General features: G+C 35.7%; 1 protein-coding gene across 2 annotated transcripts in view; it reads right to left on the bottom strand.

Moving 5' to 3' along the window:
* Positions 1–25,609, bottom strand: part of LOC149782046 (uncharacterized) — a 93,016-nt gene that overhangs the window by 30,165 nt on the left and 37,242 nt on the right. For both annotated transcript variants that reach the window (XM_089933456.1, XM_089933455.1), the window contains exon 4: positions 1,378–1,526. In XM_089933456.1, the coding sequence (XP_089789582.1) occupies positions 1,378–1,526 (149 nt within the window). The remainder of the gene's footprint in view (positions 1–1,377; positions 1,527–25,609) is intronic.

Genomic DNA, 25,609 nt, shown 5'->3' with positions numbered 1-25,609 from the left:
TATGTAGTCTGCAGTTGGACCCAACTTAAAAGCGTGTATATGTAGTATTAATAATAGTTTTGAGCAGTCAGTTGCCCAGCAAAATGATGTTTTGAATGTCATGGTGGTCGAGTATACCATATATTCCAACATAAAACCCATTTCCTCTCTCGGTAAAACTCTCAAAGGGAATGAGGTGCTTATGTAGCACAAAAGGACAATTCTTTTAGAGGTCAATGTCACCAGCTGTTTCAGCCATAAAGATTAATACCTAAATGGCATCACAGGAGTGTGCAACAAATAATGAAGTGAGATTCATACCATTTGCCGCAGTAGTATTACTATATAAATAGAGTGCTAGGTGTAAACAAACTGAAATTTGCTTCTTTTTCATTGTAGAATTGAAATAACTACTTGAAAGTAATATAAATTTAAAAAGATACCAGTTGTCAATATTAAATTGCTCACATAATTCCTCTGGTTTGAGCTCTAAGGTATTATGAAAATCTACAATAATGAAAACATGTACATGTTTGAATAGAAAATAGTTACATGCTTTTATCTGTTGAACAGATATCTCTTTTTAAGTATTTTTTTGTGTGCAAACATTAGCATTTTGCAAAAATAAAAAATTAAGAGCTCAAAATGAATTACATTTTGTACATGGTCATTTGGAAATAAGAAATTAGCAAGACTGTATATATAAATACAAGTGGCTCTACTGTGGGTATTAGTTTACCTGAACAAAGATCCTTCATTTTTAAAAGTATTTTCTTAATTGAGAGATCATGCAAGAACGCAATATAGCCTAGACCAATCCAAATTGATTCAGAAGTACATGAAAGTCACTAATTTAGGGTTGAAACATGATGTATCTTTGCATCTTTGGATTTTCCTCTAGTAGTAAAGCAAAAAAACCAAACCAAACAAAACAATTCACTGATCGCATGTAGTTATTATCAATAAGTTTTTGTAGTGATGTGGATCTATCACTTCTTGTTTTCAGCATTTGATCAGGATTTCATACGATTGTGACTCAGGTGTGTGTTTGTCATGACGGGATGCTACCTGGCACATAATAAATACCCTAGGCGCTGGTGGTATCATTTCTGGATGAACATCTTATCCATTGTGTCTACACCTATGGTGGCGAATACAATTCACAAGAACTGTAGCATCTGAATGTTTAGGGTCTTCATTGTTGTTGTTGTCATGTTACTATATATTGAATACCGGTGTGCTGGTTGTGTATCATATTTGTCTTGTTTGTAGTATTGTAAATTTAATTTATTTGTTCTGTTTCATTGTAGGTTTTTTTTTCTCCCTCGTACCTTTGACGGAAAATAAACCCCACAACCATACTTTTGTAAACAGTCACTATAGTAATTGTTAACTTACTTAGAAAAATCAAACAAACGTTGAGGTTTAGCCTTTTTGCCTGTCTTTACTGCATGACCATCACTGCTTCCCTCCTGATCCTTCTTGATGACAATGTTCTGCAGCTGTTTGACATGAGCTTCCAGCTGCTGAACCCGTTTGATCAGGTCCTGAAAATCAACTAGGAATTTCAGCGAACATTTAAAAAAATTGGGTCCAAGGACCAAGATAAAACAATGACCTAGTCAATTACAATGTTCTGCAAGGGCCTCCAGCTGGTGAAATACTGTCTTAAGATCCTGAAAGCTGACATGAAATTTTTTTTAAATATTGAATTATGGACAAATGATGCAGTAGAACACTAAGCTCAGAAAAATATGACCAAGTTGATAACAATTTTCTTCATCTTTCTTTTCCATATCACCCTCAAGCTGCTGAATGTGTGAAATCAGATCCTGAAAATTGACAGAAACTTCCATCAATGGTGAATAAGCCAGCCATGTTTGTAACACATCTCAGAAAAATGATGGATCTCACATATATCTGCTATTAAAAGAACAAGAAAATTAAGGCAAAGACTTGAAATTTCATACAAACTGGTAGATAAAAGTCTGAAATTAAAATCTGAATTTGTCGATATAATCCATAGCAATAATGATAAAGGTATTAGAGGGCCATGAACAATAGATTTGGACCTTGTTGTTTACATATAACACACCTATCCTGCAATAGCAGTGACAGCAGATAATTTAAGCCACAATTTGTCAACATTTCACCGACAAGATGGTAGAATCAGAGATAGCTATCCTGAAACATCTCAAGACCAAAACCTTGATGAACTAAACTCCACTTGAAAACAAACTGTATGTGAAATACACCTCATTCTTGGATTAAAAAAGAATGCCAGTACAATGAAAATCTCAAAAACTGAAACATCTAATTTAATCCTCAAAGATTTGGGTTATTTTACCCAATTTAGAAGACCATTTTTTTTTCTTTTTAACTGAGGAGTATTAAAACCATCTCTGATCTTGAGAAACTCAATAAATCAATTATTTTTTTAAGAAGTAAGATCAGAACAAAATTCAGTCCTGAAAATTGACCTTGACCCTGATATCAAGAAAATCATTGACCTTGACCCTGATATCGAGAAAATAACTGACCTTGACCCTGATATATAGAAATTCATTCAACTTGTTTCAGAAGATGTAAAGATATATCCATGTGATAAGTTCTGTGAAATCTATAAATGTATTGCTGCAAAGTATAATTATTCCAACTATTCATCCGATATATTCACAAATTGGACCTGATAACAATTCATTCATACTTGTTTGTTTTATGATGCTCACAAGTCAATACAGCTAACAACCCAAGAGTGAAGACCACTGACCTTAAAATCTATGCCAAAGTGCTAAGCAACAGCTTTGTTAATTGGAACACAACTAAATAAAAGGTCTGGTTAAAATTCACTTGTATATATACAAATCTATTTGTACATAAGCTCAATGAATTACACAAAAGCAAGCAATGGATTTTGATCTAACTCCAGGGTTAATCGGCTATGGCTTTTTTTGTTGTTGAGTTTAATTATAATGGCGTGCGCACAACTGTGCCTTGAAAACTCGTTCACAAATATATAGACAGGCTTCATGGTCAGATGTGAAAATTTTTCATTCTGAATCAATTAATATTGCATTATGAGTAATAGTGAAAACCCTATGTCAATGCCATCATTCATACAACAGTAGATGTGAAAAAATTTATAAGATGGCCAATATGGTGCCATGTTGGAGGTCTGATGAATGCCGTTTTCATTTAAAACCTGCTATATATATATAACTATAACAGTGAAAACTAAGTTGACAAGACCATCCATCCAGCAGAAGTAATGTAAAGATTTTTCATTTAGGACCAACCAGTAGATGGTGGGATGAATGTGGTTGTCAAGCTTCATGTCAATTCTTCAAGCAGTTCAGGAGGAGTATTAATAACAAACTTGTTCTAAAGGACAGATTGATGATGGACAAGAGACCATCTCTTTTAATCTATGACCAGTAGATCCAAAGAAGAAAAAAATTGTGGTAGCAAAGTGATTTGCCAGTATTCATGCCATCAGCTCAAAACCATACAATTCACCAAGTTTCATGGCAATCAGCAAAAGGCCCCATGCAAATGATATTGCTCCTCTGTCAGCTTGTGAATGCATGGTAATATGCACTGAAACAGTAGAGTTAATTTCATGCCCCAAGAAGGAGAAGAAATGATTGGAGCACAGAGCTACTATACATCTATAATATCTTGGTCATGTACGTTTTTCCCCAGACATATATACTGCACATTTTTCTCTGCATAAAAAGGACAAATCATTTATTCTCTGCTCAGTCTCTCCCTATCCCTGGGAACAAGGGCCCCCAACTCATAACTTAGAAACTGTTCACAGCCTCAACTCTGAAGTAAATACAATTACTGGTACTCTCTGAGAATAGAGATATGCAAACTGCGACATACATAAATGCACAGATAGGTAATGAACCATATACATGTGTACAGACTGTTTTACAATCTTTGAAAAGAGTGCATCCACAGTATATATTTCCACTTCTCCTCTCATGTACATGTGTAAATCATTTCTGTTACATTTTTTCATAATCTTAAGGATTTTTATTGTATTTTCTTAAACTTACCCTTCATCATGATGTCGAACCATATGTAGCCAGGTAAAAACCCAACTTACATAAAAACCAACATACGTAGAGGTCCCAGGAACGTAACCCTTACATATCTCGGGGAGTACCTGTACTTGGCATTAAATAGTTGTTAATTTGTGCCGTTAACTTAGATTACTAGGTCTGTCCTTGCCCCCTTTGGGCTACAGTCCCATAAGTCATAACTTAAACCTTTCAGACACCCACCAAAAGAGCTGTAATAACTCAATAGGTACGGCATTGGACTCCTGACCTGAAGGTTGTGAGTTTGATTCCCACCATCTCAACATCCTGGATCCTCATCAATATGCACAATCAAATTCATCTGAGATCTTGATGACACAAGCTTACATAGTAAATTTGATCAGAAATATGGTCCCTTGAGTGCCCATAACCTCGGATTATCAGATTAAGATCACCTCATTAATATGCATGGATGACATTTATAATCAAATCCATCAGTGACCTCGATAATATAAGCTTACTTACCTATCTGATCAAAATCAAAACAGAAAAAAGGCCAAAAGAGTTCACAGGTTTAAGATCACTATATTAAAATGCAGATGTTGCTCATATAAACCAAACCCATCCTATATAATATGAAAATAATAATGAAAATAATGAAAATAATAATAATAATAATAATAATAATAATAATAATAATAATAATAATAATAATAATAATTCTTTATTTTGAGAGGGTATCCCAGTTAGTTTTGCAATTCTTTCTTGAGGCTCTCAGCTAAGTACAAAAGAAGAAAAGGCAATTTTAGCAAGATAACAAAGTGATGGGTAATTATACCATATGGATATACATGTACAAATTTAAGGTTCTGTTAATAAAAATTGTAAGACCACCCAGACTGTTCTCTACGATGTATCACACACACACACACACACACACATGTCAATGAATATTTTCAGTTAAGCAAAGATGTACATCATGATCCTAATAAATCCAAATCTGATAAAAATTTGATCAGATAATCAACCTCCTTTGAGCTCATAGGCTAAAATCACCTTATTAATGTGTGGATGTTGTTCATAATCAAGTACATCTATGGCCATGATGATAGAAGCTTCAATACTAAATCTTGTCAAAATTAAACAGAAATATGGTTTTTCGAGTGTTCACAAGCTCAGCCAATAAAGTGCAAAATCACCCAATTAATATGCATGTAGGATGGTCATATAAACTGAACTCATTCAGAATCTCTGTATAAGCTTACAAACTAAATTAGAAATATGTCCTCTTGAGTGTTCACAAGCTCAACTTTTCAGATATAACATCATATGATTATTATCTGTGGGGTTGTTCTGATCAATATTGTCCAGGGCCTTAATGACATAAGCCAAATCTGATTAGAAATGAAGCCTCTAATCTTCACAAGCACCTGCTGACAGATGGACTTGACAAATGGACAGGTGACGTATGCAGACAATGGGCCATACCATATGCTGACCTGACCTTTGGTCAGGTCAGCTAAAAACTGCACTACTACTTGCACAAACTAGATTGCGTTACCATATAATAATCGCTTATAAGTGGAGTCTAGCTAAAAACTGCACTGACCCAGATCTGCCATTGCAGTATAAGAAACAACACAGACCCTGATATGTTGTCTCATTATGATACAGCAGATCATAATCCATGTTATCTGAAGTTGGACTTGACTCAGAAGTGAGTATATACGATATGCACTGCATTAAGCTATTATGACAAATGGCAAAACCTCTGTATAAAAGCTGTGTGAGCAAAGTAATCTGTCAATGTTTAGAGTATACAGAAAATTAAAATGTCAAAATTCAGACTGGATATTTCCTAATAGCAAGTTCAACTTGTTTCTGTACTGGTCTGATGTGACATACAATGTACAACTTGGCAAAGTTGTTAACCCAATGTCTTGGTTTAATTTTTCCATGGTCCCAGTTGTCATGTTTCTAAATTGTTAATTTTCCCACCTATAGTGATGAAATTACAGTGCACTTGGAACAATGAGCCTTCTCCATCCCAAACTTATTGTACCCAAAGTGCAAGCCACCCACAAAGTTTGATCGCTGTGCTGTTAGTGGTCTAGAACAAAAGCTATTATATGAAAATATAAAAATAATAGATAGAACAGGAGAAAAAAACCAACCCATACATAACATGTTCCACCTTATGGCAAGTGAACACACACAAACAACACACACACACACTGGGCAAATCAATGATGATGCAATGAACCAAAGAATACTTCGCCAACTGACATATTGCCTAAGCTGTGAATAGAATTTTTTAAAAACTTTTTTGATTCAACAATGTTGCCAAACTGTACATATATTTTGGGTTTGCTTTGTTTTATTATTGCGGGGTATAATGCCATTTTCTTCAGCATATGATACATGGTAGCGAAGAACCTGGGAAGAACCACTGACTCGTGGCAAGTTATTGGCTAGCTTTCTCACGTCGATCAAACCAAGACTTAAATTAAAGTACACAGAGGTGAGATGTGTGAGTGATCTATACAGGCTAGTACTTTAGGACCACTCAGCCACCCATAGTGCCTATATACATTTTGGGATCACATTACAAATTTCATGAAAACTTTATCCATCAATGACGGTGAAATTATGACAATGTTAATTTGTATGCATTACATTGCAATAGATGATTATCTTAAGGTGGAAAAACAGTTAAAGCAAATACAAATTATCTACTTTTTCTTCAATACCTGTGCATTATGTACATATTTCCTATTTGACAATGTTTCCTATTTGACAATGTTTCTTAACTTTTTAACCACATACACAACAATATAGAGAAAGCTATACTGAAGCTTTCGTCTTCACGCCAAGGATCAGCAAACTGATTTAATCACTACTGACAGTTAACATCATTCGATGGAATGGTGAGCACTGTTATCAGATTGTCCCAGATATGCGGCAGGTTGTAATGGCCCCATCCCTGTTCAGTGTTGGTTTGTGCACACGAATGTAGATCAATTCCTTACCCCCCCACCAAACCAGGATTTTTCTCGATCTAGGAGTTTATTCCACTGAACGAAGTTAACAGATAGTAGAGATTAAATCCGTCTGCTGATGAAGTCCTTAACATGAGGACAAAATCTACAGGTTAGCTTTCTCTATATATTGTTGTGTATGTGGTTGAAAAGTTAAGAAACATTGTCAAATAAGAAACATTGTCAAACATGACTATGATACTACATGGTTAAGCTTTCACCAATGTACTACATTTTTCCTTTGACCTTTTAAATGTTCTGTTTTCAAATTTAGAGGGTGGGGACACAGTGACCCATGTCTATATGATCCTAAGTACAACACTGGTATAGAGCTCCTTCACTTACAACATGGGTCACTGATATGGTTACAATGAACATGCATTATTGAGAGGGAGTACTTTATCAAGACTCCATACAAAATATCAAATGGAGTGATTAAGACCATACAACTTATCAACTGGAGTTGCGTAAAGTGAACAGCAAGGCTCCATACAAATAACAAGTGGTTTGCTAAAGCAACTGCAAGACTCCATACAAATATCAAGGGAAGTGGTTTGCTAAGTAACTTCAAGACTCCATACATCAACTGATGGGTTTGCTAAGCAACTGCAAGTCTCCAAACAATGTATCAACTGGAGTGGTTTGCTGAAGCAACTGTAATATATTAACTGGAGAGGTGTGCTTGTACAACTGCAAGACTCCATACAATGTATCAACAGGAGAGGTTTGCTTGTATGCAAGACTCCATACAATGTACCAACAGGAGAGGTTTGCTTGTACAACTGCAAGACTCCATACAATGTATCAACAGGAGAGGTTTGCTTGTACGCAGGACTCCTAACAATGTATCAACTGGAGAGGTTTACCCATGAGCAGGCCTATTCCAGAAAGAAATATTAACTGTATATTACAACTGTGACATTAATTTTGAATACAATGTTATAGCAACCTAATAATTGGTGCTGGGTATTATTATGTCAACCACTATATTTTGATCTTTGTGCCAATGAAGTTTTAAAAAACATGTAAATGTAGGACGGATCAGGACTAAATATGCTTGGTAACAACTGATTTGTTGGCTAAGGAGGTCAAAATTAACATAAAGGTTATCATACTAATTTGAATCTAGTTCATCCCCTCCACTTAGAGGCTCTGATAAATACTTTGAAACTGGTGTACGAGATGACTGAGGAAACAATCAAACAGAAACAATCCACTGTCCTGTAGGTTTATGGTTTTCTTGGATGCCCTTTCATTTTTTTAAACATCGTATTCAATTAAACATCCACACTGCATTGTTAAAGAGTGATTATTTGAATTAATTTGATGATTCTAAAGCTCATCATTATCACCATAAAATGATGCTATGCACCAGGAGTATGAACATTAGTAAGAGTACAAATCTTGTTATCTCTTCACTTTGAAGGTGCATTCTCTCTTAATATGGAATCAGGCCACAATTAACTCATTAACCCCTGGCACCGCATTTATGCATCAGGAGGTAGTCACCTACTGCTGAGCTCTGTAGAGTCAAGGTCATGCATGATACACTAAAGTGGGTGATATTACAGAAAGGTAGACAGATGTAGCTCTACAATGCTACCAAAAATCTGGACGTTCTAGTTGCACTACAAAATACAGTTATTGTTGTGGGGTTTAACGCAATTTTTCAGCACACAATAGGCTATGCATGACGGCCAGTATTAATGGTGGAGGAAGAACCCAGGAAAACCCTGGGAAGAACCACCGACCCACGAGAAGCTACTGGCAAGCTTTCTCACATACCCACATTGGCCGAATCCTTACAAAATACAGAGGGAAAAACCTAATTTTTTGGACCCAATTATTTTCCACCCAAAATTCGGCTGCGGTCAGAATCTGATTTTTAGTCTGGATTTTTAGACTTTTTGGCCTCAGATCTAAGGCAGACTGGTCTGAATTGCGCACCGACAGGCGAACCTTTGCAAAAAGTAGGATAAGATGGGTATTTGGAATAAAAAGTAGTCTTGATACAAAAAAGATAGGTCCATAAAAAATAATAAAAAATCAAACTTTTACTCTTCTACTCATGCACGAGTGAAAAAGCAAACGAAAAACGATGTTTGTAACACAACTAGGCACTAGGTTAACAGGAAATCTCTTGGAAGTCAATGTATTAGGATGTATTCAGAAATAGCCCCCGAGATGTGTTTCCAACTCACATTTCAGGTGAAAATGACAAAAACCTCCAGGGGTTAATGAGTTAACAGTTTAGGTTCAACGAATGTAGCCCCAGTCTATTTTTAGAGCATTTTTTACTGTCTCATTTTGGTGGTGATACAAGAGTTAGATTTAGGCATTCTTGGTGTGGATTTAAAAGCAACTGTTTATTCTTTAGAATACGAGCTTATGGTGTGGTTGTCTGTGTGTGTGTTTCGGCGGCATTGTAAAGCGAGTATTAAGGTCTTGGTGATGATCCGCAAGTGAAATCTGTGCTCCACTGCACACTGGTTTGTTTACAGTCCAGCCTTTCAAAAAAATGCTGGTGAACCTTCGACAAGAACTTCACCGTTAAGTCATCTCTGAAGGTCTTTTACATAAACATATAATTTGTATTGATTATCACACAGTGGAAAGGTCAGTACTGAGAAAGAAATGTAGAAAATAAATAGTAAAATTATTCATGTTCTGTGTTATCAGTGCAGTATTTGAGTAAAGTTTAAATTGATATAAAAATTTTATTATTAATGATAGACACGTGAAATTTTAATGTTCTGTATACTGACTTTGAAAATATAAGAATGAAATTAATAAAATTAGATTTTTATTTGAAATTTTTTAATGAAATTAAAAATACAAAAAATTCCCCCCAAAATGCACATATATATTTATTTGGAATGATAATAAATGATATCAGCATGTATATATTCCTACACCATATACAAGCTCCAATGATGGATATTTGTCAAATGTTATCAGAGAAAATATCTTTGTAAGTCAAAATGAGACCTTCATTTAAAATATATGAAGACAAAATTATATTTTGTATTGTGTGTTTAGGTCATTCAAACTATTTATTAGGGGTCCAAGCAGTTAATTTACGTGTTTATGATGGGGTGACTTCCTGACTAACACATATCTGATTATATAGCTTTCAGCAATTGTTTATGAACATAGTTGTTGGGTGTTTAGTGAGAGGACAGAGATGAAAACTTTGTACTAGAATCTGCTCAAGTTCTCTACTAAATCATGATATGCTGCCAGAGAATGAAATACAGGTCAAAGGGATAAAATATACTTTCCCTTGGTATACTACCCTTGTATGTAAGAAAACAGCAAAATGATGTAAGTTGAACACAAAATGCATTCCATTTTATTGTTCAGTTTCGTTGAGATATTGATTGATATTGTGGCCTATACGATATTATGAGAATTATAATGATCCATTTTGCTTTATGCATTATTAATTACTAATAATATTTGTTAACTGACACTCTAAAGATTAAATAAAAAATATTCAAACAGATTAGTTGAATTTTACTTTGTACAACTGATCTTAACATGGTTACATATCCGACATGAACAAATACCCATATATTTTAGAATGTTTGGGATCAAAGTTCACATTAAGTACATCATATAGGCTGATATTGTACCTATAGTGAATCTGTAAGGCACATTTCTGGCTGTGTGCACTGAAAACATCCCAAAATGTTGTTTTCATCATGAATATGCCTACGTATGGTAACATATTTCAATTTACTAATGTGACAGTGTGGCATTGTAGCATCAGCTGATATCTGATTCCACTGAATCAATGAGCATAATAATTGGTAACCAACACTCTTAAAAATACACTATAACTGTTCAAACAGATCATCTGAATTATGTTTGCACATTTGATCTTAACAAGTACATTGTATATGTCCCAAATATGCAAATGTCCATCCTTGTGTACATGTTCTGGGGATCAGAATTTCACAATTTAGTTGACGATACAGAATCTATTGGTACCTATAGTTGATCTGTGTGGCCACATTTGGCTGTATACACTTGCATTATCCAGAAGTATTTCCCTCATGACTAAGGCTGCTTATAGTAATATATTTTAATTTTGTACATTGTCACTTGACTTTACTGTATAATGGTATGTACTATTGTACCAATGATCAAACCTCACTGCCCCAACATTGCCTTAAACTCTATGATACATAGTCTACCTGATTAGCTAGAAACTGCATATATTTTAGGATGCATTTATCACTATGGAACAAAGTGTTAAAAGTTGGATCAGTTTGGAAGCTCTCCAGTAGTCCAGTGGTGATAGCAAGGTTTCTTAAGGACATGTGCAGTGTACTGCCATAAGTGAACAAGATTAGTTCACATCAGCACCCTGATATACAGCACCTAAAAGACATGGCTGAGGTCTTCATGAGAGAGGAATCAACTCTGCTGTCTAAAATTTGTCAAATTGAATTTTATAACTTGAATGAAATTTTAATTTTTCAATAAAAGTTAGTTTTTTAAATTCGAATGTTTATTTCAATTTCCATTTAAATTTAATGTATCAATATTTTTAAAATTTCAAACATATTTACAGACAGGTCTTATCAACTACAATTAGGTTTTTACTGCATTTGAAAATGTCATATAATTAAGGAAGATTTAGCAAAATCTGGTTTGGTTTCTCAAAAGCACTTGGACCAGCTCACCATTACGGATCACTGCCATCTCACCTCTGTCTGCGCCGGTTCAAGTCTCAGATTCAGCCAATGTGGGTATGTGAGAAAGCTTGCCAGTAGCTTCTTGTGGGTCGGTGGTTCTTTCTGGGGTTTTCCCGGGTTCTTCCTCCACCATTAATACTGGCCACCATACATAGCCTATCGTGTGCTGAAAAATGGCGTTAAACCCCACAACAACAACAAAAGCACCCTGTGGAACACCAGCACTACACACTTTCTGACAGCTGTCACATGTCTTGTTTGCAAGGAAATTTAAAAAGACTTCATGTATAAAGCTGAAATAGGTGTGGCATGCAAACATACGACTTTTACTAAAATTGGCCATAAAAAATTGGGCCTGTTAGGAATAAGGCCACAATTAATAATTCCGATTCAGTACCTACGAATGTAGTCCCAGTCTATTTTTAGAGCATTTTATCCTGTCTCCTTTTGGTGGTGATACAAGAGTTAGATTTAGGCATTCTTGGTGTGGATTTAAAGGCAATTGTTTATTCTTTAGAATATGAGCTTATGGTGTGGTTGTCTGTGTGTGTTTCGGCGACAGTGTACAGTGAGTAATAAGGTCTTGGTGATGATCCGGAAGTGAAATCTGTGTTCCATTGTACGCTGGTTTGTTTATAGTCCAGCCTTTCAAAAAAATGCCTGTGAACCTTTGACAAGAACTTCATGCTGAAGTCATCTTTGAATATATTTTAGATTAACATATGATTTGTATTGATTGTCACAGTGGAAAGTCCAGTACTAAGAAACAAATGTAGAGAATATATAGTAAAATTAATTGTGTTCTATGTCCGCATGGCCTCAGTGAATGGAACATGTGTAGAATCCTGTTATGTGATTGATTTAAGGATCAAAGATAAGGTGTAAGGAGACACAAAGCATGCATGGCAGTTAGAATTTGTTTGAACAGGGTTTTTTCTCCCATGTGACATGCCAGGACTGAGACTAGTGCCGACATAATGGATGTTGCCATACAAGTTTTGCTCAAGTGGGATTGTGCAATTTTTAAGTTATGTGCAGATAAAGCATTGAACAAGACAGATTAATGTTAAAACCCCACCATCCATGTCAATAGGATTATTTATACACAAGAAGCCAAAATAACATTTTAAAGATGGTCACCATGGCAGCCACAATGGAAGTCATATCATCATCATTTTCATTTAAAAACAACTAGATATCTTAAGAAATCATTCAGTGAAGCCCAATGTTGCTATGGCCATCTGTTTAGGAATGGCAGCTTTAACATGGTTTCTGATATGGATATCATGCCAGCCAAATTTGGTATCATGCTGGTACCATTTCATTCAGGACCCATGATGTTAAGTCTTTTTTAATGAAAACAGATGTCAATATTGCAATCTGTTCAGGAGAATTGCAAATAGCAACAAGAAGATTTGGCACACACGCTAGAGGGTCAACTTTTTTAATTCTAGGCAACTAGGTACCATAAAATAGATTTTAGTGAAAAACACCATTTCAGTATGACCAACTGTACAGGAAGAGTAGTGACAAGAGTTTAAAGACTGCCATTGGTCTGGCCATATTGGATGGCAGATCTGCACCATTTTCCTTTGAGAACAACTAGATATTGTATTGTAAGAAGTAATTTTATTAAAACCCCGTATCAAGAAATAGTGACACGAATTTCAGTATGGACACCAAAGCAGCTATACTATACCAGATGTCAGATCAGCACCATTTTTATTTATGAGCACCAAGACATCACATGAAGTCTTTTCATGACAACCTCATGTTCAGGGATGGCACTGGACTTGCCAATGTCACAAATTGCAATTTTATTTATTTTTTGACTCATTGGTGACATAATATACCATCTGGTATATTCTGGATGCAAACATTGTTTAGCTGTTGAAATTTATATGTACAATCTTTGGTTTGGGATGGAGCAATTCAAAGGCACCAAGAACGGAAGCCCCAAACTAGACTATAAATGCACTGGAATCTATCTATATTACATAAACAAATCCTTTGTTCATATTGACAAATGCATCTTACCAGCACATTTTTACATCATAATCCACTTATGCAAACACCTAGCCTGATAATGTATATTGTGATCAGATAGTCATCCTATGGCCCACTGTATTAGCTACAATCCATCAACCACTGAAGGCTGGAAAAACGACTACAATCAACCAAATGACAATTTTTTGTGAGGTTTAAAAAAATTTAGTTTCACTGAAACTTCAAAGAAAACCTGTTGCCTTTGAAGTACTGATTATTCTGTATAAATACTAAGCAAATGGAAAAAAAGGTCTCAGTCAATGTTCTACAATTGTTTCGATGTCACCAATGCAACAAACTAGCATTTGTTTGGTCCTCAAAAGTCTGCATTTAATTCAATAACACATACATCCTTCACCAAAGTTAACCACCTACAATCTTCAATAAAAACAAAGCACCCATCATCAAAGGAAGTCAGCACCAAACTTAAATAAAAGCAATAGAATCTGATCAGCTGTTACATTTTTGAAAGTGACTAACACTTTTACAGCCGCGAAAGTTTCTACTTTGCAGTAAAAGTGCTTATGCTTGCAACTGCTACCAAAGGCGGCATAAAATGCAAATTAAACTGCAGTATTTTGGAACTAGATATTTGGTCGCAAAGATATTTGTTAAACATTTAAATTTGTTCTCGTTTTTATTTCCTCATTAACATCCTCATCCTCATGATGGCTGTAACAGATGCCACATCAGTGCAGTTTCATTTAGTATGAGCCAGACATCGTAAGAAGTCTAGTGATGAAAACCCAATGTTGATGATGTAACAGCGGTAGAATTGATCAGATTTTCATGATAACCACTGTGCCATCCATACTGGATATCAGATTGATGCAATTTTTATTTAAGATCAACTAAAGACCATAAGAAGCTTTCCACTGATAAAAAAGCAACAAACACAACTTTCTATTCATCAGGGGTAGCAATAACATGATGTTCAAGATGGCTGCAGGGCCCTGAGTGGCTGAGTGGTCTAAAGCGCTCTCCGTTACAGATCACTGCCATCTCACCTATGTCTGCATGCATTCGAGTCTAGGATTTGGCCAATGTGGGTATGTGAGAAAGCTTGCCAGTAGCTTCTTGTGGGTTGGTGGTTCTTCCAGGGGTCTTCCAGGGTTCTTCCTCCACCATTAATACTGGCCACCATGCATAGCCTATTGTGTGCTGAAAAATGGTGTTAAACCCCACAACAACAAGATGGCTACCATCGTGACCAAATTGGATGTCACATAAGCATCATTTTCATTTCGGACCAACCAGACATTATAGTACATGCAAGTCTTCTGGTGGAAATCACATGTAATGTTTGTGTGTAAAGTTTCATGACAATCCTCCAAACAGTTTATGAATATACAACAAACATGTGCTAACAAATGTATGCACAACTGACAACAGACCATCCCATAAGCTTTTCTGGTATACGATCAGCAGAGCTAAACATTGTGCAAGCAGTGAGTCATTCCTATGTAAATCTTCAGGTGATGAAAAAAACCCAACCCAAAGTGTTATGGCAAACCATCAAAAACTGCACTTGTTCTAAAATGATTGTATGCCTGGCTGAAGAATGAACAATCATGAGGATTCCTAAACACAACTACCTCTGCAGAGGAATGGTAATAATTACCACTTGCTTAGGATCCTGTGTGTTTTACAAGGACATTTGGGACAATACACAAAGTCCCCATCAAATGCACTACAAGAATTCATTAACTGTACATTACTTATATAGGAATTTTCATTAGGGATTCTTGAAGTTGTCCTGTGTACAGAGGTATCCTTTGGAGCAAGTTTCACCTGGACTTATTAGTGAATATATCAAAGTAACAGACACCCTCAATATACTGCAGTTGATAGGAACTACTGAAGTGACCTTATAAGACCAGCATAAAATATATCATAATAAGGATGATGTGTCATGACAAGGGATATACACAAAATGGATGTGTCAAGAATGGAAACACAAACACGTACTTTATGAAACATAGTGTCTCACATGTGAATGGCATTGTTACAATGCTATGTATGCAGGTGAGACATGCATTATGAAACAAGCTTTAAACAGAACTATTCAGCCAAGGTTGCAGATAAATAATGCCACTTGTGTAAAAGATGTAATTTAAAAATAATTTCATATACTGGCATCCTACTAGCTCTTGTCAACAAAAAAAAAATTCACCTTCATAAGCAGTGTTTTGGACATGAAAGGACCATAACATTATAATAAAATCAATTCCAGAACTGAAAAATTAATGGGGAGGTTCTTCCCTCAAATAAACAAGAGTCCCTCAAAGGGATAAATGCTCTATTTGTTCCAAAAAATGTACAGGAAATTCAAGACAAGACCCTGTCTTCCTTTTAACTGTTTTATATTGAAATCACCTATAAAATTCTTTAATAATAACATTATCTTCTAATTGGCTGCTGTGAATGTCAGATTGGCACCATTCTTATTTAGCACCAAAACGACGTCATAAAATGTTCTCCGATTGAAACCCCATGTTCATTTGACTTTTTATTTTGGAGAAGTGTCAGCATATGTCCAGTCTGGAGAGTTTTCCTCCCAAGGTGCCTCATGTCCCTCCAGTTATTGATTGAAATCTCCCACGTACTCAAAATTATTATTTAGAAAGCTCCAGAAATTGCTAATTTTTCTCTCACTTCTTACTTCCAATGAAGCCTATTTACTATAAAGACATTTTGTGATCAGGTGACTATATGCATGACACTTGAAATCAGGCATAGGCAACATCCTCCAGGCATGGGCCAGATAAGCAATTTTTAAAGTCACACCATATGATGTAAATTAATGGATAAAAATCAGGCCAAGGGACACATTCTGCCCACCCCTGCTTCAAATGCTAATTTGGCAGGAAATAGCCTAAAAGAAATTGAATTATACTATGCGTGATCATTAGTAATTGAAAAAGACAATAGACATTATTAGATAATGGTTAGTCGTTTAAATAAAAGAAAAAAAAAGAAAGTGGGGGCCCAATTGGCCTTAAAGCTCTCACTGTTACCAATCAATGCCATCTCAACTCTGTGGGTTCGAGTCTCAGGTTCAGCCATTATGAGTATGTGAGAAAGCTTGCCAGTAGCTTATCGTGGGTCAGTGGTTCTTTCTGTAGTTTCCTGGGTTCTTCGTCCACCATTTATACTGGCTGCCATGTATAGCTTATATTGTGTGTTAAACCCAACAACAACAACAAATGCTAAGTGGCATAAAATGGGTCAGTTTAGCTTTGGCATTTAATGTTTGTTGAGGTATCTAATTATGCACTTTTTTCTAATACCAGAATCTAAACAAATAAATTCTCAAATAATAGATGAAAACAGGTATTTCAGAGACTGGAATAAAGTTCAAAGGGACATGAATAGGCACTCTGCTATTTTCTATAAAGTTGACTGTAAGAATGTACCAAATTGGACCCAAACAGCAAACAAAGGCAGGGTAAATGAATACAAAAGTCATCAGCATGAATCATTGAATCATGCATCGTAGAATAGACCCTGAACAATTAGTTTTTTTCCTTTCTCTAAAAGAAACTACTGCCTGAATTGTACTTCAAAAGACTGCTGCAAGGGCCATTTCTAAAAATAGCCTACCTGAAGAGGTTCTATCCTTGCTAAACCAATGCTCATCATGAACTGTAGGGCACTGCATGTAATGTATCCATCAAGGTTATTGGTTTTAATTTGGAAGTACTTTTCCATTAACAAATTTAAACCCAATATCTTGATGCATAGTTGATCTAGAAATTATATCACACCTTTCATAAGTGGATGTTAAAACACCCCCAAATAAGTGAATCTCAAAATAATGTCAGGTTGATGGAATAAATGCTGACACACTTAAATTATCATTCAATTCATTCTTAAATGCATGTAATTCTCTTAGCTACGATATGCTGTAAAATGGTGGTTCATTATTATTTCCCATATGGCTGAAAAAATATATATATGCGTGTTTCCATTTGTCTAACCTTTCTGTTTAATGTTGCACTTTCTTCCCCAAATTAATTTGTGCATCTGAGCTGGTTTAGCCCTGTACTTGATGCTCTTAGTATATTTTATATACTAATCATTATCGTATTTATAATGTTAAAAAACCCCACTCACTACTAACCTACCCTAATTTTAAAACCAGTGCAATTGGAATGGGGGAGGGGTCATACTGGCCTCTTTTTGCATATGCATAAACTCTTTGTATGCTTCTCTCTGTAAAGTTATATGCATGTTGTGGGTTTAGCACACTTTTTCAGCACTCGACAGGCTTTACATGGTGGACAGTATATTTTGTAGCGAACTCAGGAAAAACCACTATCCTGTAAAGCAGAGGTATCAAAAGCGTCCCTTGGACCATCGAAAATGCCCTCATGCGGCCCTTAGAGTGGTATGAGTTTGAAGCCAATGGTTCAGAGTAATCACAAATGTTAACTGACAGAGGTGAGACCACCTTGTTGTTGTTGTTGTTGTGGGGTTTAACGCCATTTTTCAGCACGATAGGCTATACATGGCAGCCAGTATTAATGGTGGAGGAAGAACCCGGAAAACCCCGGAAAGAACCACCGACCCACGAGAAGCTACTGGCAGGCTTTCTCACATGCCCACATTGGCTGAATCTTAGACTCGAACCGCCGCAGACAGAGGTGAGATGGCAGTGATCCGTAACGAAGAGCGCTTTAGACCACTCGGCCACTCGGGGCCCCCGAGACCACCTTGTATGAAGCAATATAGCTTGTCTAGTACAATGGTATTTATATCTATGCAATATCAGAGACTGTATTATACTGAGGTGCATTATAGTGAGTGACCACTTTATCCAACATGTGTCCTTTCCAAGCATATGTCTGCTATATAGATACACCTGCTAAGACAGGTTTCACTTTATAATAAAAGATGCCCTCCCACTGTTTATTCTGATCAAAATTCAATTTATTTTACAAATAGGCAGTTAACCTGAATTACTAAAAGTATGAAGTTGAGTTCATATGAAGGTGGTTTGGTTAGTGAGAATGGTTTCATATTTACTGTCAAGGTCTACAGCCTTGAACAAAAATACATTAAGTAAAAAGTTATATATATTGTTTATCAAATTAAGTAACTATGAAGGAGATGTCCTATGAAAGTGAAAGGGTCTCATAAAAACTGTCACAATCTGTAGACTTGCAGAAATAATACAATGTTAATTGATCAATTAATTAAAATCAATTACAAACTTAATTAGTTTTCCCACCTATGTACATGAACCAGACCCGGCAGATGCAAGTTCAGTCAAGTAAAAATCAACATAACCTCTCTGCTACAGAATGAAAATCTTATCATTCCTACAATTATGTCAATAGAAAATTCCATTCTCACTCAAATAATGTGAATGAAACTGTTCCTTTGCATAAAAAAGTATTAAACAAATAAATCCAATAGGTACCCTGCACAGCTTGTGATCACTCTCACACCTGTTAAAAAACCTGGGTAAGAAGGCACCATAATGTTATGTACATTGATCATTATTCCTTGCTCATCAACCATTTTCAAAATAATGCACACACACCCTCCATACTGAAATCTCTTATTTTACTATGATGTGATGTGTGCAGCTACAATCTAACAAAAGTCACATAATTCTTTTTATAAAGCTTAAGAAAATTGCATGAATGATACAACTGACATTTAAGTGTTGATCTTTGAACCACGGTAGCAATTACCATATACAGCCCTTTTCAAATTCCATAACAGAATGAAAACCAGAAAGAATCGGGAACAATTTGAGGAGCTGTGTTGCAAGAATGTTAGACTGACATTTTGGTGTTATCTTTCAACCACAGAAGCAAATACCATGTACAGCCCTTTTCAAGTTCCATAACAGAATGAAAACCATTAAGAAATGGAAACAATTTGAGGCTGTGTTGCATGATTGTTCAATGGTGCTGCATAAAACATCACTGCTTGCAAAAACATAACCCCCAAAAAACAAATGAATCAACTATGTATGGTGTCTTCAGAGAATCGACAATATATGGTTTTATCATGAAAGCTAGTATGTTTTGGAGGAGGGCACTAACAAGAACAACAAAAAGCTGCATAATAGTAATGCATAAGTATTGCATATTACATGAAAGTCTATCTTGATCATCTCCAATATAGATTTGACTGAAACCAGGAATCTAATGTTAATAGATCTAACAATGTAACTAATTTGAGATAAAAAAAATCCCACTCAACAAAGGAAGGAAACAGAATCATAATTGCACGAAACAACCCGTATCAACAGACAATACGTGAATCTTGCTGCATCACATCTCTGTAGCCCTTGATAGCTGATACTCAAAATCGTTTGGATACGAAAAGGAACAAAGGAAAATCGGTAGTGTAAGATACACAGAGACAACTAGGATCAACATGTTTCCTACTACACCGATTGCGGAGGATTCCCCACCTGGCATCACAGACCATGGCTATCAAAGCTCCCCTGCCTTATATGATGCAGATGGCAACCTGGCCCAAAAACTTGCTCTAGCAGGCAGATCACCACAGATGAGCCAAACCTGAAGGTGAAGAATGCATAGGCTGTTTTGAAGGAGGGTTCCTCCATATTGCAACAGAAAGACCTCCTGTAACAAAGAGGCTGGATTGATATATCAGCCACAATGGGGCCATAAGAATATATGAACAGTGTATATTCTGACTTGCAGAGCTAACGGTAGCAATCAGAAAAGTGGTAAGGCGTACATGAACAATTGAACCCACAGAAAGCTGAATGTATCTACTGCTTATGTTCTCTGTAAATATGTAAAAGGGTAGTCTGTTTTTGAGTCTGGCTGCAAACAAGTCAGCCAGAGGCTTTCCACATATTAAGAAACGGGATACTGTTACAGAGGAGACCATTCTGGCAATTCACATTAGTCTGTTTACTGGCCAATTGTGCAGGGTCAGGAGCAGTTGTAAAGGATCAATGTTGATGATACTTCAAATCTTGGGGGGGGGGGGGGGGGGAGGGTCTTCTCTGCTTCCAAAGGAGCAGATATTGGAAGGCCTTTACTATGGTTAAATATGATCTTCAAAGGAGAACAACATCATGGTGGATGTGAAAAGTTATGCAGACAAGGCTTTGTGACATGAGGTGAATGCCAAGATGTTTTGGTCACAGCCTCCATAGTGTTTGTACAGACTGAAACAAAATCCATTAACTTTCACTGACATTTTACAAACTTCATGACCTACCAACAAGCAAAACTTATAATCTGCGTACATCACATGCAAACAGAAAGCATAGTAATTACCATGCACTGACTAGGAGCTGTAGTTCTCTAAATACTACATAAATTTTATTTTAAAATATTAAATAAAAAATATCTGTATGAAAAAGACAAGAAATATTAACTAGCTTTGATGTAGAGATAGAAGAATGTTTGAAACATTACTTAACTAATGTCGATTACAGCTAACCTTGGGCGGAATACTTTAGCTACAGACAAGTTGCATTTGTTATTGATATTTACTTTAATTTTTCTAAAAAAAGATTAAACTCTTTTTGAAGGAAGAGAATCACAAATTGATGGTTTTCTGTATGCCAGCAATGATGCCAAAATGGCCATAAAGTGTTGTTTGTTTTTGTGCCATGATGCGGTGGGGGGCTTTGAGGTAAAATGTATAAATAAGCTTTAAAGTGTGTCTTTACTTAAATAACTTAAAGGAATGATGATGATAACTTCATAAAGAGAAAAACCCATATGTAACAGCATTAAGGGGAGAAACTGATCCAAATTTTGGAACAAGAATTTTTAAAAGTGCTTTTGCAAAATATCACAGATGAAAACACTTAAAATTTGCCAAAATCAAACAGAAAGTCAAGCTACCTGAAAACTTCATTTTCAGCTTTCTACCTTGGTAATGTTTACATGGTGCAAAATTATTTTATTTTTTAATTACAATTTTAAAAAATTGTTGGTTATCCCTTTCTTTCCCAACAGTAATATTGCGAAGCTATCTGTCCTGGAACATCAAGCGAAACACTGTTTTTTATTGCACAATTTGATTCTATAATGATTATTCACAACATTGAAACTTTTACTTACCAAAAGAACAAAATGTTTCAAGTTCATTTCCACTGGGATAATTTTTAACCACAATCTGAAGTCTGACTTCTCTAGCCAACTGGCTTGAAAAGAGCACATTCCATGCATTGCTTGTGAGATTGAAGTTCAAAAGAAACAAAGTGTTGAATTGTATATCTATGGACAATGACAATCTTTGCTGAAAATGGCGGTTAACCAGGAAAACTTGAACATGCCAGCGCGATCTTAAAAAGTCTGGACCTGCTGGGCAGACTTGCAATCCTTGCAAAACAGTGATGGGTAAACTATTGGTGCTATTAGACTGACATTACACTGTGATATTAATGAACTGCCAGTATATTATGGTGTTATCACTGAACTGACAGTATATGGTGCTATCATTATTGTGTTATCACTGAACTGACAGTGAATCAATGAAATCACAGTGTACGGTGTTAGTGATGAACTGACATGGTATTGTCAATTAATTGACTATATGATGTTGTTATCAATTTTCTGACAGTGAATTAATTAACTTTCAGTGTATGGTGTAAACAATGAATTGTCAGTAAACAGTGTTATCAATAAACCAACTATCTGGTGTTCTGAATGAATAAAAAAAAATATATGGTGTCATCACTAAAGTATCGCCAAACTACTGTGTGAAGGAACTTTTCAGAGGGCAGGAATGTGTCAGAACAGTGGAGATTGTCTTGAAAGACCACCTCTTCTGCTAGAAAATAATGGTTTCTCAAGACAGGTGGTCTCTCATTGCAGGTCACACATTTATATAATCAATAAATCTGTACACGAAGAACCTGGCCTCTCAAGACAGATTTTACTGTATTTAACACAGTCACAATCAACAAAACTTATAAATTGTACAAATTAAATTTTAATTAAAATCTTGACAAAAAGGCACAAGTCAACACTGTCCAGCCATTTCCAAATTTAACATGTCCTTGAGTTCTTTAAAATTTTGAAAATGCATCCACTACTGCAAGCCAGCCTAACCTACTGCATACCTAATGATTTAAAGGCATCCATGAAGCCTGTGGAGGTGCAGTGGGTGCAACAGCATTATCCCCCAAAATTAATCTATTTACAAATGCAGGGCAAGAGGCCATGCTTGTCCCAAGACTGGATACCATGAGCCTAAAAGCCAAAAGTAAATATGTTTCTAATTGTTTATGCTTTTGTTTAAGGAGTCAATCAATGCTTTTTCTATACTTGTCATTGCATCAATATTTGATTGTTAATTGACACTCTGTCCAAATGTGAAAGGTCATAATACAATACGACTCTCAGTCATGTTTTTAAATTGTATCAATAGGTCTGGAGATCATTATCTAAGCAAAGTCTGAGATTGAGTTTCCATATAAGCCAATCACAAACTAGCTTCCAAAATTAGGATATTTGTGACTGACTGATACAAAATATAAAATTATAGTCAGATGATTTTCTGACAGTTCAGCAATTTATGACAAGAATTCCTTTGCTCTAGTTGTTTCTGTCATTGTAGGTTTAATGCCATTTTTTCAGCACAAGATAGGCTATACATGGCTGCCAGTATAACTGGTGGAGGAAAAGCCTGGTAAGACCCACTGAGTCATGGTAAGCTATTGGCAAGTTTTCTCACTTACCTGAACTGGCTGAACTCGAGACTTGAAACAACATGGACATAAGTGATAGGGCAGTGATCTGTAAAGGCAAGCACTTATAGACCACTTTGCAATCTTATCTTCAATAATGGTGATCATCGCTGATGCTGGATGAATACTTATTACAAAGGGCAAGGTTCTGTAAGGCCCAATTTTGGTCTCTGAAATTAGCCCAATAATAACCATAAAGCGCTTCTATAAGAATTTGTTATGGTTACACCAGATCCACTACATATCAACTGCAGCATATGGTACACATAAAATAATGCCAGAGTGTGAAATTAAAAGTTAATTTTGTTCATAAATAGGCCAGTGTTCAGTAAAAAAAAAAATAATCAAATTTTGCTATATTTTTGCCTCCTTGAACTAATAGCGCATTCAAGAACATGTTATATTTTTTGGCATATATCCAAATTTCATACATGTTCTCATCTGCACTCATCACTAACGTGTAGAAAAATGAAGGTAAACTGTAACTAAGACCACCTGCAATTTTCGTCAATATACCATTTTAGGGTTTTACAGTAACACAAAATGCCAATTTATGTTTCTTTAAAAAAACTTTATGTTCTAATGTCATTTGCTATTTATGTGGAAGATCGTAAGTTATTTTTCTTTTTCTGTTTCTGGTTGCATTCTGAGGCATTCTTTAGCACAAACTGTAATCAGTACATTTGAATGAAATGCTAAATATATAAGAGGTGCTTCGGGGATTGATGTTCACAGCAACAACAAAAAATATTTAAAAAAATGAAAAATTCAGTTCCTGATGATGCTAATTTTTTACTAAAATGATCTGTTAACACATTAACCCCTAGCGACGACTTAACGGGGCAGGAGGTAGTAGACTACTGCCGAGCTCTGTAGCGTTATGGTCATGCATGATACACTAAAGTGGGTGGTATTATAGAAAGGTAGACAGATGTAGCTCTACAAAGATACCAAATAATCTGGAATATCTAGTTGCACAACAAAATACAGATAAAAAAACTGCCTTTTTTGGACTCGACTTCTTTTTACCCAAAATTCGCCTGTGGTCGGAATCCGATTTTGTTTTTGAATTTTACACTTTTGGTCTCAGATCTAAGGCAAACCAGTATGAAGTGCCAACCGACAACTGAGCCCTTGCAGAAAGCAGGATAAGATATGGGCATTTGGAATTAAGAGTGGTCTCCATACAAAAATAATGGCTCCATTTAGCCCAATTTTTTAAAAAAAAAAATCAAACTTTTATCCTTCTGCTCATGCGCGAGTCAAATAGCCATGAAAAATGATGCTTCTAACATGACTAGGCAGTATGTTATTGAAAGATGACTGGGGATTTGGTGTTTTCGAGTCTATTCAGAAATAGCTTTCAAAATGTGTTTCCTACTCGATTTTCAGGTGAAAATGACAAAAAGCTCCAGGTGTTAATGTGTTAAAATAGAATGATGGTCAGAAGTAAAATCTGTGCATTTCTTTCATTGCCTGATCATATTAAGTGTGTATGTATGTGTGTAATTTGGATTTTTAATGTAGCTTGAAAGTTTGCTATCATATCTGCAGTGTGGCAGTGTCTAGCACCAGGGCATCACGACACAGATATGTCCAACCCAGTCACTTTATCCTGACACCAGGCTGACCAGTCCTAAAACCTCAATGCTGAGTGCCATACGAATACTCCTGTTGTTATTTTTAAAAATACTGTTTAATAATACTGTCCATATTTGGTGCTGGATGGCTTATCTTGCTTTAATTTTAGTAATGCGACTATATGATGCTGGATGGCTTATCTTGTTTTAATTTTAGTAATGGTGACTCTATATGATGCTGGATGGATAATCTTGTTTTAATTTTAGTAATGGTGACTATATGATGATGGATGGCTAATCTTGTTTTAATTTTAGTAATGGTGACTATATGATGCTGGATGGATAATCTTGTTTTAATTTTAGTAATGGTGACTATATGATGATGGATGGCTAATCTTGTTTTAATTTTAGTAATGGCGACTATATGATGCTGGAAGGCTAACCTTGTTTTAATTTTAGTAATGGTGACTCTATATGATGCTGGATGGCTAATCTCGTTTTAATTTTAGTA

The sequence above is a fragment of the Sinohyriopsis cumingii genome, chromosome 15, assembly GCF_028554795.1.
Source record: "Sinohyriopsis cumingii isolate HCF-2022 chromosome 15, ASM2855479v2, whole genome shotgun sequence".
Classification (NCBI taxonomy): domain Eukaryota; kingdom Metazoa; phylum Mollusca; class Bivalvia; order Unionida; family Unionidae; genus Sinohyriopsis; species Sinohyriopsis cumingii.
Note: the sequence above shows the minus strand (reverse complement) of the source record. Positions and strands in the feature narration are given on the sequence as shown.